Raw genomic sequence first — 14,997 nt, forward strand, 5'->3', positions numbered from 1 at the left:
TGATGTTAAAGGTAGTAACAATGTGACTTACGAAAAATTTGACTCGTCAAGACATCTTGTTAAATCAGAAGAATTCAATTAGTTCATTGACAAATTATCGAGAACGTTTATTTCTTACCTGGTTAAAGCAACGAGGAAGTCTGAGACAGCTTCACGTTGACCCTTCGTTAACATCCTATTTTTGCTCAATCGATATACAGTATGTAAAGTAGCGTCCAATAAACTCGCATAATTATCAGCCTCGTTGTAAAACTTTGAATGTTTTATCAGCAAGGGCAAGATACTGTTTCCTATATATCGATTCATGGCAAGAGCCATGTCGGACTCGTATCCATCATTCTATGCAAACAAAATTAGATTCCCATCAATATAATAATTTATTTTTTGTAATAGAGATCGTAAAGAGAACAAAAAAAAATAATGAGCCATTACCCTGTCTAACATGGTAGCAGCTCTTAAATCTGGTAAGAAAGCTTCCTCGAGTAATTTAAAAAACAATTCCTGAGTTTCAATGCCATAAACACGTTCCAAGAAGAGTACGATGCTTTGCTTATGACCAGGTATCAATCCAGACGGCATATCACTTTTTGGTCTTTCTTCTCCCGCAGCTGGATTGTGCAATGTAAATCGTAATGATAGAACGCCTTGAAGATCATCCAACGGCACCAATGATCGTAAAATGGCTCTCGCACGAAGTGATTCGTTCTTCCCTGAAACGTTCACTTCGTTAATTAATATTATCATGTATTTACCTATTAACGGTGTCAATGGAATTTTCACATAAGATATATATTACCAAGGGACTCCGAAGGGGATTCTGTTGGTCGTTAAAAAACAAAATAAACGCTCTCATTAGCTGCTGATTCGATAAACATTTTTCAACTAACTAACAATCTACATGATTATGATTCTATAATCTACTTTGATGTATGTATTTTTATTTCTAAATCAAAATTCGTTTAAACCGAGCGATCAATTCTATTTTTCGTAATTACTATAAAATAATAATACCTATATATCGTTTAAAAAAATAAAATAACATTAAAGAGGACAATATTTTTTTTTCGACGATGAAGCGATATTTGAAAATTTAATCTTTATATGAATATACCTTGCTCGATCACGGAAGAGTCTGGAGCACATCGACCAAGTAAATCAACAAGGGTGCAATAAAAATTAAGAATTGCAGCGCCCGTATCGATATAATCTTCATCTTCGTCTGATTCTGGAAGTGGATGTTCAAACTGCATCACCATTGCTGTACCCTCTGCCTCATCGTGCACCTGTTTAAAATGCTACGTTGATATTTGATTAGTGGAAATTTGTGGGCATGCATCGGAATTTACTAAAATAAAGTTGGCAGGTATACAACAATAAACTATTTAAGCTACGGGGAAAAAATCACTAACCGACGATATAGTTAAAACAATAATTATAATCACATTGACGAATTATTTACGTAGACGTACACCAAATCTGACGTAACAAAACGAAATTTTGTTCTTACTTACAAAACTCAATTGCGATTGTAAAACTTTAACCGATCGTATTGATCAGAAAAATCAAAGACAAGTCAGACTTACTTTTCGTCTATCGGCGATACGTTCTGACATCTTATTGGCATCTATTATAGCTCTCAATAAACCTTCTCCCTCACCTCGTAAAGCAGGACCCAAACATTCTGGTCGTCTTATCAATAAACGGATTACCAAATTTGCGTTTTCCTCAACACTTTCACCTAATGTGCCGTATGCAAATTTTAACATTAAAAATGATAAATGTAGAGATAAAAAAATATTATGACCTTTTTTTTTTTACTAACCATTTACCCATACACAGAACCTCAAGAAGTCCAAATAACGTTCACCCTCGACTGGATCCCAACCAAGATCAGGATAACCCTTCTCGACCAGCTCCGAATTTGATTGCAAACCGCATCTTGACAAATAAATTGCTATTTTTTCTAAATAGTGTTCCCTAAGCGCGAGAGCCAATTCAGTGTTCTCCATCAATGAGGAATAAGCTACATCCAATGGTGTAGAACCTCTCAAAGATGGTCTGGCAAGGAGAATATTACTGTTCTCCAATAAAAAGTCAAAATGATCGAACATGGCCTTTTGATTTTGCCTAGATGTGCGACAGAAATAACAGAGAAATCGACAACAAGCAACTACCATCTCATGAGAAGTATCTTTTTCTTTCGCGGCTGCTTCTCCTTCTGCAGTTTGTGCCTGTGTCTGTGCATCAGATTGTGCTTGGGCACGTCTACCTAAGGTATTCATCATAATTGCCATTACATTTTCATGAATCCTAAGTACTCGAATCAAATCAGGATGCTGGAAGAATGTATGATTATTAACTAGCTTCCACAATCTCTCTCTCACAAGTTCTTCTTCTTCTTGAGACATTTGTACTGGCAATAAAGCACGAATTTGGCTCAAACCAACCCACATCGAAGCAACGTCTTCTCTCGTTTTGCTATTAATAACATACGTTTTCTCCAGAGCTCTAATCAATTCGCCTACCGTATCATATTGTCGAACCAATAAACTAAACATTTCACGAACAAGTTTAGGTGTTTCAATCTGAGCTTCTTCCGCCCATTTCACTATAGTTGCTATCAGAACCTTACGAAATACCTCTTCAGGAGTTTTTCTTTCTGGTTCTGGTTCTGGTTTTGGTTCTTCCTCAAGTTCTTTCACAGCATTGATAAAATTAAATAATTTCTTCATTGCACCTGGTTTTTGAACTTCCTCGACAGGTTCGTCAGCAGCATCCACAGCTTCTTGCAAAGCATGCAAGGATACGTATGACATTAAGTCGCTATGAAATTCGTTCATTTTAGCTACTAATTCTTCTCCGCAAGGACAATTTTCAGTATCTTCCTCTGGATCGAGATTTTTAAAGCTTAAAATAGCATTCATTTGTTCCCGTGGTGGACATCGAAATTCTCTCGTCTTCTTAGCAGCCACGGCAGATGGTAAGTCAGATTGTTTGATGTCAATGTAACGTCGCAATTGATCGGATTGCAAATCACCGACAAAATCATGACTGAATGCTATGATCGATTCAACACGATGACGTAACTGAATGTCGTTTAAATGGTGAAGAAGATAACACATTTGCAACTTTGCACCCTCAGCCATTTTCATATGAAGCAGACCTTTTTTATGCTCGTCTTTTCCTTCTACAAAGTGTCATATCGAAAATTATTTTTTTAATCTATCATGAAGTTTTAATATATAAATATAAAAAAATGTGTATTAATATAATATTATTAAATCTTAATCGAGCATATTACCTTTATCAAATGTTGGGTCCCAAGTTTCAGGATTTATCATAATGAGTAATTTCATCACATCTTCGTTTCTGAGCATTCCAACCAAAAGTAATCTATCCACGAGTTTTATCAATGGCCTATAAACATATTTATTATAGAATATTCCTCCAAATGAAATATTATTAGCTATTATATTACATACAAGAATAAATTTTCGTTACTGCCACCTATTGGATCTCTATTATGAACTTGATTGATTTCAACGGCCTCGTTTAATGCCATCATTACATAATCCCGTACAACATCGAGAGGAAAGTGTGGACTGTATAAACTTCTTATATTCTCGATAACTTGATCGCTAGAAGGAATTTGCCTTGATAGCCAATCGATTAGTAAAAATTCATATCTACTTAAAAAAAATTGCTTACCTTATATCAGTCATCTTCATTTGCGGCCGTACAGATTCTGTTTGTAAGTATCTAAGACTGTGTTTCATTTCAACGTCTTCGTATAAATCCTTCAATTCTTGACCTATAAAGACCAAATATCAACGTGAACAATATTTAATCGTTAAGTACCATGTAAAGTATATTATAATAAACAAACTATGCATTACCAAGAGGTATGATAAATTCATTTTTACACACTTCCATCGTTGTCGCATGAGACTCGAGATGCAAGGCAATCAGTAAATCGTAAAAACCTTGTCGTAATGGTCCAGACATATATTCGGCTCGGATAGCGTACAATAATTGTTTCTGATCGACATGTTGGCACAAAGCATGCGCTGCTCTGTAGTTTGACTGATAACACAATGCCGCGTATAGCGTCAATGTGTGTGCGTGAAAACTAAATATTAAAAAAAAAAAATGATATTTTAATCGTTATAACAAAGTAATACATTTGTACATTTCTCTGAATTTCTAGCATTTCAGGGGATTTACCTTAAAAGTTTGTCCATTTCAATAAGTTCGAGAATATCGATACATCTATCTTCCTCGGGAATATGCAAAGCCAACATAGAAATAGCATCTTCGCAAAGCATCGACCAACCTCTGATATCGGAGAGTTTCAAAGCGTGTACCTGAAGCGATTGATTCGGAACTCTTGCCCATTGATGAGGCTTCAGGCATTGTACTTTTAATCTTGGAGGAAATTGTGGTATCACGTGACGTTCTGAGTTTTGTAAAACAGCAGCGGATAACGGTAACGTCGTAGACGTTCTTCCAAGTTCGATTTGAAGTATCTCCTTGCTGGTGGCTTCCACAAAAATCGCAGGGAACAATTTCGTGTCTGGTTCCATTTTAAATTTGTGACTCGTTTCTTTACCCTCGCAAGTGAATGAAATACAACCAGTTGCGGTATCTATGAAGCAACCGACAAACATCCCTTGAGATGCACCCTTTCCTGATGCATCTTGGGTAACTTCGTTGTATAATTCATCGGCTCTTACCATGTAACAACTTTGCCTATCGACTCTAAAAAGTGAATGTGATTTTATATAAACATTCCTATATACATACGTACGACTCATTAACCCCTTCAAATTATGTCAATTTTAAATAACGTACTGTTCTATCGGACGATCATAATCATCTGTAATGATGACCGAAGCTTTTCTTACGCGTGACAAATTAAAGTCCTTTGTATGTAAATGATATTGCGAGGTTACCCAACCAATGTAAACGTGTGTCGGATCTTGACCAGGAAAGATTCTCACACCATAAAAATATTCGTTCATTAATTTTAAACATTCCGCGTCAAAGATTTCATTACCGATCGCTTCTACACCGCTACCGGTTAATACCGACATTATTTTTGGTGCGTTACGTTCTGGAATTTGTGGAGGGACTACTTTCAAATCGGTCTGTAAATAGAAAGACATTAAAGCAAACCATTAGATTTTTATATCACGTAACATGTAGATATTTTTATATTTTAAAGATTCAACGTACGGTAGAAACTCGAATTTGAGCAGTTTTACTTGCAGTTTTACTTCCCGTCATCGTTCTGGTACTCTTATCGGATACGTCCGAACGTACTTGAAGCTCCGGTGTTTTAGCTTTGGCCTCTGGTGATTTTGCTTTTCTCGAGAAGAATCTTTAATAAAGAAACAACATTGAAGAGTCTCATCACAAAATATTATTTCTTTTAAACATAACAGAAAGACACATATGACGCATTACACGATACTATCGAATTTACTTACACATCCTCCATTTCTTTGCTAAGTTTTCTAAGAACGTTAAAGTGTTAAAATTAATAATACTTTCGAAACTATTTTATAACACTTTACCGGCCGCACACATTTTCGACTTTAAATTTATGATAGTATAACAAAAATGGTTTTCTCCTTCTATTCATAGATATTTTTGTATCGCGTGAAATTGCTTATTTATATACTTCTAAGGTCGGTAAAGTGTTAATACTAAAGAATCTTCAAAATTTATTTTTACCTAAAAGGCGAACGGCCACGTTTCTTTTTATCATCTTTGACGTCACCGTTCATCTCTCCATAACCGTTCATTTCGGCTTCGTTTACAGCGCTATCCATAGCTCCGGAACGTGATCCATAAATCGAACCCTTTCTCGGTGGTCTCGTAGGCTTATTTCTTTGCATTGGTATAGGTGACTCTTTCGCCATTTCATCAGCTTCAACAGCATCTTCGGAGTAATTTCTTTGTAAACCTGCAAAGAAATAAAATATAAATAGAATAGAATAGAATAGAATAGAATAGAATAGAATAGAATAGAATAGAATAGAATAGAATAGATTAGAATATTTTACGATGAATACAATCGTATCATAATAAAATAACATATAGCTATACCTTTTATATCGCTCATACTAAATCCAGATTTCATGATCTGTTCCATGTGAGCCGAAGGAGCTGCTTGTTGCGTCTGCTCGAATTGTTCGGATAAAAGTCTGTTCTGATGCATCTTAATCTCTTGCCATCTTCGTACCTTATCATTTTCCGAGATAAATATTGACTGACAAATAACGGGAAGTGATAGTCTTAAAAATTCCCAATTTGCCTTTTCCATAGTTTCAAATGTATTGTGAGATATTTTCAAACACGGTGGAGTATCCGATCCTGCAGGAATTCTAGCGACGTCTATTCTAGTGTCGGCCATGTCATCAGTATTCTCGAAAATCGGTTGATCCTTCGTGTACCAATACGTAACTAAACGATTCATATTCCTATAGTATGAAAAAAAGAAAAAACTAGAACGTGTGAAGTTACAAATTAACGAATTTTCTTTTAAAATCAACAATAAGTTTTGAATATAATTCACAAGGAAAAAAAGGACCTACACACAAAAGGGTTCGTATCCTTCTTGCAAACCGCAGGTCGTGAAAAATTTCAATGTATTCACGTCCTGACCAAATGTCAGCTTAGCCTTCTGCCCAACCCCAAGTGTGAAGGCTGGTACGAAAGAATCGCCTTGTACATCGGCAAACGAAGTTTCACCTCCGAGTGCATCCATCAGAAGTTCTCCGTTTAATGAAAAACCTAAATCATTTTTACAAGTTAACGCACGACTATTCGATAAAGAAAAATCGAGAGAAATTTTGGATTTTTATAATGATCGATCATAATCAATATGATTGAGATCTTCTTTCTATTTTTCTTCTTTTCTATTCCTTTTTTTTCTTTTTTTTTTTTTAGAATACTAATCACAATCCAAAATTTCTATCTACGATCAATATAAAGTAAAATCAACGGCAACATTTAAGCAAGACATAATAATAAAGCGCGATTAAATTGAAAGAGCTAGGAATATTAATAAAATAGATAAAACACGTTAGATATGAATATGGATTAATTCGTATTTACGTCAAGAGTAGTAAAAATGTATTTTATAATAGATACCGCAAAAGCAAATGCGAGAGTAACTTAATTAAAACCAGTATACATGCATGCGACTTTATGCATATTATTTTAATACGAAGGGTGACCTAAAGAGATGTAACAGATAATGTTCTACATGTAGTATGTACTACGTGCATATGCAGTAGTATTGGTTCTGGAAGAAAGCAATAATATCGTTAACGGGAATAGTTAATATAAAAATGGATGTTTTAACAAATTAGAACAAAGGATAATAATGTCAATGATAGTACAACTTTTGATGAAACTTAAACAATCCGAGTCGCATGGAATACCGTTAAAGAATATATCATAAAGAATATATATATATCATATATATATATATATAAATAATAAAAAAAGAAATGAACAACAACATGAAAACATAAAAAACAAAGAACAAAAAATATTTCTTGATAATTAAAAAAAGATAAAAAAAAAATATGTGAGCATCGAGCAGCCATCCTCCAAAGCGATATTAATGTTTTCATCGTTACATCGTGAATTGGGATTTGTTATTAGGATTAATGATTAGTAATTATGAATCACGAAAGCACTGTTATTAATAACAGTATAATGCTCAGTAGAATACTGGATACCGCAAGACACTTCGAATAGACGCTATTTCGATTGAAAAATTACATGATGTTATTATTAATGATGATAAAATCAGGACTGTGTGACTGGTTTTGCGGTTAATCCCAACATATACGGAAATATATTACGATGATATATGATAGGATGATAAAAAATTGTTGAGTTGGCTTTAAACACGTTTTGGCAAAGCAGCCAAATAATTTGATGTGAAAGACGATAAGGGCAGGAAATATAAGGACATATCGATCGTATTTAAAAGATAAGTCCAAATTCGTACCTCAAACTTCGATTATCATCATTCAACACATTAAATAATGGAGATTTGTATCTATAAACAGATCGTACACACCAAAATTTTTGTTTATTCCTAATAAAGAATTTACGCTCGACTATATAACACAAATATTAATCAAACTAGCGGATTCTGTATCCAGTAATCTAACTATACATAATCAAAGTATATATGTATAATATATATGCGTCTGAATTGGATCATCCTAAAGTTACACCAACCAGTAGCAGAACTTCGATATCGACAAAAGTAAAATATATATATATATATATATATATATATATATATATATATATATATATATATAAGTTGCGTGCATGAATCGTAATATAAAAAAAATTTTATATATATATAAGTACTAGATATGAATATTACATGAAGATTTCAAAAAGAAAAATAAAATTCAGCATATCTGTGAAATCGAGCGAAAAAAAGTTAAACACCATTGAAAAGGATAATACTATAATGAAACGGATATATAATTCTTTTCTGATACATAAATGATTCGAACAGTCATTATTATCATTAGCTCACACGTCTTCGATAATCATTTCTTTTTTTTTATTAATTGTAAATAATATGTAAAAAAATTGAGAAATGATAAAAAAATATAGGAGACAAAAAATGACTAAACTGGTAGGAATAACACAAATGGATCATCTAATACGCGTACATACACATACATATATATGTCTTTTACATTGCATATCATGTATTATGTGTTATATACAATATACAATGTGTATATATCACACATAATATTATATATATATAATATATATTATATACAATATATATATATATATTGTTTATAGCTTTAAATGGCAGCTGAAGCATTCGTTTAAAGATTCCGTCTTACTAATAGTTCGGTCAATTAGATCCAGGAAAACCCCGACAACATCTCCAACCTGCCATTGCTTGCCGAATGTTTCGGCTGTGCCCGAGTATACTTTTTCCTCCTTTAAAACAAAATGAACAAGTTCAACAGTCTTGTTTGCTCATCATCCGTAACCACGAATCGTAGTACATAAACTTCATAATGTTTTAATGGAACAAATTCAACAAATGCAACTGCGACGACTATTACTTTTTTTCTTTTTTAATTATTATTTTTGTATACGTGAGTATAGGATGATCTTGCACATTTTATTTCGTAGTTACGCGTTTCGACTTTTTCTCGTAGTATTATTGAACTTATGATGTTTCGATGAGACAGTGTAGCCTGAATACTTTCTTGAAAAATGATTTTTGCATAAATAGACGAGGATCGAAGTGAAGCCACACTTGTGAATGAAATATTCAGCGATTTCATTCGTCTTGGAGCAAGGATGCAGAAAAAACAAAGTCAACATGAAAGAAACATATAGAACGAGACAAAGACAAAAGTAGTGACGAAAAAACAAATCAAAATATAGTGGACCTCTAGAGACTATCGGAAAATGAGACTCTTACTGATAGTTCTGTCTGCGACGTCAATGAAACAGCCAACTATGTCGCCCACTTGATATTTGTGACCAAATGATTCGTGGGTACCAGCATGTACCTTTGTCACCTGACATTCACGATGATTTTATGAATTATTAATAATTCTACACAAAAAAGTATTTACGTCGATACCGCGAAGCGCTTAGGCCACCGAACAAAGTCTATCGTTCGGTCAAGATCTTCGCTAGATTTAATAATAATTAATTCATCGTCCGTTTTAACGAATTTGTAATATATTGTATGCGCAGGTGTAAAAAAAATCATTGCACCTCGAATAGTAACTAGAAAAAAATCAGGAACTCATATTTGTTTTGTGGAAAATACTAAAAGACGTGATTACCATACTCGTACTCAACTTATTCATCTTTTTACAAACACGCAAGACATAAAATGTTTTCGCACAGTCGTTACTCTTAGTCCACTTGTTAAATATCTTCGACGATTTACGAAATTATATGTAAATAATAACGATATCGGTTACTTACATTGTAGCCATCGAATGCCCAGGTATTCTCGTCACTACCTAACATACTTCCTGGCATACAGTCAGCTTTTGCCCAACCAACACGCATAGGACCTGCTGTTAAAACTTCAAACTCGAAATACCACTTTCCACTATTAACTGCATAATGTTTTTCCACCCTATACGTCCTAAAGTACAATTGTCGTAATCTATTAGCTTCTAACAGTAGAGCTATAATATACAAAGAAACAGAAATATATTATTAGTTACTATAAGAATGATAAGTTACACAAAATAACTCAAATGTCAAAAAGATTGAAGCTTTACCCTCGTGTTGTTCACCAGTTGGTGGATCAAGCATATAACCGTATACAAGAAGCGTTCTAACAGTTTCACTGGCAGTATCTCGATTAGCCTTCTTAATGGCCTCGTCTACTTTAGGATACGGTACCAAATGCGGACTCCTTCTCATCTCAGAATCTTCGTTCAATCCGTAAGTCCACCCTTGACTAATTCGTTCTTTCGCCCAAAGATTATGTGTGTTCTCTGCTAATTGATCTACCAATTCCTCCATTTTAGGCGTTAAAGTGATAGCACTGAGATCCAGAGGTGCTGGTTTGTAACCACTGCTTTGTAAAAATGGTTCGTTAGGCAACCTTAGAGTTTTGATTCTTGATGGTGGTTTATCCATTGTAATGTAATATCCAAGAGCTAATATTGTCTTCAACGTTTGCACGGCGAGTTGAGTGTCATATCGTTTTTCCGCAGCTGGTAATCTTTCAAACTGTACTATGCACGGATGAATTTTTCTTAAATCATCTCTGTGTTCACCGTATATCCATCCAGCTTCGATTTTGTTCATTGCCCACATTTCGTGAATGTTCTCAGCAAGTTTATCTCTTATTTGCTCAACGTAACTCGGTAGATTGATCATGGAAGTATCAACCGGTGCAGGAACAAAGGCTGTGTCATCTTCGACCAACCATGGTCCAGCTAAAACGACTTTATTCATATTACCAAAATAGAAACAAGGATCCAAAGAGAGTATTTGTTGGGGTAGCAGACTTTCTACCAAAGGAGAAAATTCATCTGGTGGTTGATACTTCAATCTTCCATGATCACCACCAAGAAGAAATCTACATGAGAGTTTCGAGGAGCAACTAATCGCTGGGAAAAACATGCCATCGAGATTAAAATTTCTGAACGTGCCAGCAACATGGGTGCCGTTGAAGGTAAAAGATATTACAGGAACTGTCAAGTCTAAGGAGCAACCGATTACGTCGCTTTTTCTGATAAAGGGTTCCGTAGCATTTTGAACGATTTGGGTCTTTCTACCGCCTGTCCAAAAATTTGCACCATCAAAACCAAACGAGTAAAGATCATCACCTACACCATTTCCACCCCATTTTTCACCTCCTCCTGGATATGGCATATAACTGCAACAAGAAAATACAAATTGATAATAGATTAATAAATACTTAGTACTGCATGATACTTACCCAGCCGTATTTGCCCAACCTATCCGCAAATGCGGCATCATATGCGTTGTTTGTTCGATATGATCGACGGTAACTTCGAAATACCATTTTTGATATAATGCTGATCCTTCGACTCTACCAACAAATATGTTCGGTCTGATACTAGCAACATGATCAACCAGTTGCGTCTGAAGAAGTAAGTTTTTTCCAGGAAGTAAAAAATCACAGATATTATTCTGTGATGATCGTACAGCAACTCCGTTACCCACGCAAAGCGAACATAACACATCCAAAACTTTTGGATCTCTGCCATGTTTCTCAAGAAGAGAGATTATCACTTTTATATGTTCATCCTAAAAAACGAATCAAACGTGAAGTACGTTCCGTCATAAATATGTTTCCTGTCAAACCGTAAAAAATTGTAAGTACCCTCATCATGTTCAGAGCTTCGGGCGAATCAATAAGAACGCAGTGAAGTACATCCAGCATTCCAGTACCTTCACTGGACGCCTGCGAACCTAAACGGCTAAACAACCAGTTCAAACGATTGCTATTTGCAAATTGAGCGCAATTGGTATGGTTTCCTTTGATTATAGCTGCTAATAATTGATAAAGGTAACCAGAAATTTGATCCCACGCTTGACCACTTTCATCTCCCGAAAGTGCCACAAGAAAGCCTTGAGAAGTAATCACATTTATTTTATCTATAGCTTCCAAAATGAGGTTTAATATTCCCTCTTCTTGAAATAGATCCTGACGATTCCTAAGTGCCCGAAATCTATTTTGTTTTTCTTCGTGCTCTGAAAGAATTTATTTATATTTTATAATTGTCGTTTCGCTTTTCCTATAAAATCAATAATGTTACGCTCTTACCCATATCGTCTTCAGGTTGAGCAAAGTAATTGATTAAATCTTCCAGACACATCACCATTTCATTGAGATTTACATTTTGAAAAAACATCGATGCTCTTCTATCAACTTGCAAGTTTTCTAAGCCTCTAAAAGATATTTTTTATCAACTTTTAATATCTTTCAATTATATAATAACGTAATATCAATAAATAAGCAAATTCTTAAATAATAAAAATGCTTACGTAATAAACTGTGTGAACAAGCTACTACATTTTCTAATAACACGGGCCGTTCTAGATTCTTCTTCTTGAGAACGTGAAAAATCTAAACCATCGTCCATTTTTCCTTCTTCGTGCAATACCGCCTGCTTTTCTTCTACTTTTCCCACGCCTTTCTTTTTTGTTTCGTATGACTGAAATAATCGTTAAAGAAAAAAACCCGACTTAAAAACAAATATACCTATATAGTGATATTCTATTAATAGTAATAAAATAACATTATTTATACCTTATAAGACACCCATAGACACGTTGTAGCATGTTGCATAATAACCGTCGAGTCACCATATTTAATAATCGGCATTCCAATAACTTCTAAATCTTTATCCTCAAGAATTATTTTTTGATCATCCTTTTCTTGTCTCAGCCAGAAAGTAGAAGTTTCTATCGTTGCCTCGTTTCTATAATTAGTATTATAAATTTAGCATATTGATTAAAAGAAAAAAAAACAATGTGAGAAATAATAATTGGTGAAGATGACATAAATACCTATCCACCAAATATAGTTCGTTATTTTCTTTTACTCCAAGATATCGGCCAGTGGTTAGATGTCTTATACGCATTGGATGCAACCAGTTGATAAAACCACCTGCCCATTTAGTTCTCGCTAATTCTAATCTCCACAAGGATCTTGCTTGGCTCATAACGCTTCCTCCTTCGTAAGTTACGATACTGTGTAAAATATGTAAGAAAGAACGATTATTTTTATATAAATATATGTATAATATGTATATCAATAATGAACGATAAACAACACAATACTTTTGATTAGGTGATGTATTCCATGTCGAAGGAATAGTAAGACACTCGTCGCCACCATGAAAAAATCTTAAAACGTCTCCACCAAAAACATATCCTACGTATTTCATTCTACTGATACCAGTACCATATGGTTGTACCGACCAGTGTGTCACATGAAACGATGCATTCACTACCGATAAACCATTTTCTTTCGTTGTGTGCTATAACGATAAAAAAGATATATTAATGATTACGATATGAAGATGTTAATAAAATAAAATAATTAATACATATTCGTATGTCTATCTTCTTACCAAATATCTCTCGGTAGCTACCGACACAAGAATTAGATCGTCGCCTACTCGGACCTTTTCACCTTCTGATCTTTGTTTTGAGGCTGGATGCACTGTCCACCAACAAGCTTCGCCTACACAACAAGTTGTTATGTACATATTATTACCATACGTATTCGTACGTTAATAATATTGAAATATATAATAGATATTGATTTGCTTTATTAACCTTGAGAGTGTTGTTGTAAACCTACGTCAAAAGCAAGCTTATCGTTTGAAGAACTCGTTGACAAACATGCCAGATACTGAAACAACAGAATGAATGAATGAATGAATAATTCAAAATATATATGCTATCATATTAAGCAAATCTTTTAATTAACGTACCATATCGCTATTTAGATGCCTTAGAAGTATAGCATTGCCATAAAGTAAAGTTCTATGTCCTGATCCAGTACCTTTTCCCTAAAGATGTATAAATAATGTTTGAGAATTTTTTTATTGCTTTTCAATTAATGATCGTGTCCGATCATATTCATTATTTTCAGGCAAATATCATGACGCTTCTAAGTGTAGTAATAAGAGATGGCCATAAATACATTCATATTAGGCAAAGCTTGCTTTTTTCAAGAAATAATTTACTCAAATATGTATAGGCACATATATCGCAATGTAAATTGTAATGTAAGTTATCGCATTATTAGTACACACAAGTACATAAAAATGGAATAATATGCGTTGTGCAAGTACGTTACGTTGTTGACGTTAATGACAAAGTTTCAATGTAATTGCTATTTGCTTTCTATTAATTTTTTGATCAGCACATAACGCAAAGCGACGATATCATTCAAATACGAATCTCATATGAAGCCCTAGACCGATATGTAATTATACTTACTAAATTCTCTTGCTGCTGGAAAGAAAGAAAGACAAAGAGTGATAAATGTTCTTATAAAGATTTTTTCCATATTTATAAAAAATAAAAAGAAAGAGACCAAAAATTTGTATTTATATATTATGATAATTATCCTTCGACGATGATAATGACTTTTAGTAATGTTTCGAGTGACGTTCGTTTTAAAATGAGAAAAAACTGACGAAGGGAAAAAATAGCGATAACAATACTATGCATCATTATGCGTTCATACGGACATTGGACACATGCCACAATTACTGGACAGGGATCTGCGTGCGGATGCATTAAGCTATACCGACAACACGATTCGAAAACTATTTTATTTGCAAAAATTAGAACAACTCGGATTTTCAACTAAATTCTAATCATAAGTAATCTCTTTTCATAGGTACTTGTAGGAAATTGAAAAAAAAAATTGGTTGATCACATTTCTTACAACTGAACACG

The 14,997-nt window shown here is 34.1% G+C and overlaps 1 protein-coding gene across 11 annotated transcripts in view; it reads right to left on the minus strand.

Annotated features, from left to right (window-relative positions):
• The window catches only part of LOC124430653 (ryanodine receptor), a 33,459-nt gene that overhangs the window by 11,332 nt on the left and 7,130 nt on the right, over positions 1–14,997 (minus strand). For 2 of the 11 annotated variants that reach the window (XM_046977590.1, XM_046977607.1), the window contains exons 5-34: positions 14,533–14,544; positions 14,022–14,099; positions 13,864–13,939; positions 13,656–13,768; positions 13,363–13,562; positions 13,090–13,272; positions 12,830–13,001; positions 12,565–12,734; positions 12,344–12,468; positions 11,900–12,270; positions 11,492–11,823; positions 10,320–11,428; positions 10,015–10,223; positions 8,904–9,003; positions 6,600–6,798; positions 6,112–6,485; positions 5,737–5,968; positions 5,490–5,516; positions 5,236–5,380; positions 4,852–5,147; positions 4,225–4,758; positions 3,897–4,129; positions 3,709–3,811; positions 3,483–3,638; positions 3,302–3,417; positions 1,823–3,187; positions 1,584–1,738; positions 1,112–1,283; positions 433–710; positions 119–339 (exon numbers count right to left, since the gene is read on the minus strand). In XM_046977590.1, the coding sequence (XP_046833546.1) occupies positions 119–339; positions 433–710; positions 1,112–1,283; positions 1,584–1,738; positions 1,823–3,187; positions 3,302–3,417; positions 3,483–3,638; positions 3,709–3,811; positions 3,897–4,129; positions 4,225–4,758; positions 4,852–5,147; positions 5,236–5,380; positions 5,490–5,516; positions 5,737–5,968; positions 6,112–6,485; positions 6,600–6,798; positions 8,904–9,003; positions 10,015–10,223; positions 10,320–11,428; positions 11,492–11,823; positions 11,900–12,270; positions 12,344–12,468; positions 12,565–12,734; positions 12,830–13,001; positions 13,090–13,272; positions 13,363–13,562; positions 13,656–13,768; positions 13,864–13,939; positions 14,022–14,099; positions 14,533–14,544 (7,856 nt within the window). Of the gene's footprint in view, positions 1–31; positions 56–118; positions 340–432; positions 711–796; positions 818–1,111; positions 1,296–1,583; positions 1,739–1,822; positions 3,188–3,301; positions 3,418–3,482; positions 3,654–3,708; positions 3,812–3,896; positions 4,130–4,224; positions 4,759–4,851; positions 5,148–5,235; positions 5,381–5,489; positions 5,517–5,736; positions 5,969–6,111; positions 6,486–6,599; positions 6,799–8,903; positions 9,004–9,496; positions 9,597–10,014; positions 10,224–10,319; positions 11,429–11,491; positions 11,824–11,899; positions 12,271–12,343; positions 12,469–12,564; positions 12,735–12,829; positions 13,002–13,089; positions 13,273–13,362; positions 13,563–13,655; positions 13,769–13,863; positions 13,940–14,021; positions 14,100–14,532; positions 14,545–14,997 lie in introns of all 11 variants that reach the window. The other 9 variants (XM_046977582.1, XM_046977642.1, XM_046977561.1 and 6 more) reach the window with 8 other exon arrangements.

Source organism: Vespa crabro, chromosome 1 (assembly GCF_910589235.1).
Source record: "Vespa crabro chromosome 1, iyVesCrab1.2, whole genome shotgun sequence".
In the NCBI taxonomy this organism is placed as follows: domain Eukaryota; kingdom Metazoa; phylum Arthropoda; class Insecta; order Hymenoptera; family Vespidae; genus Vespa; species Vespa crabro.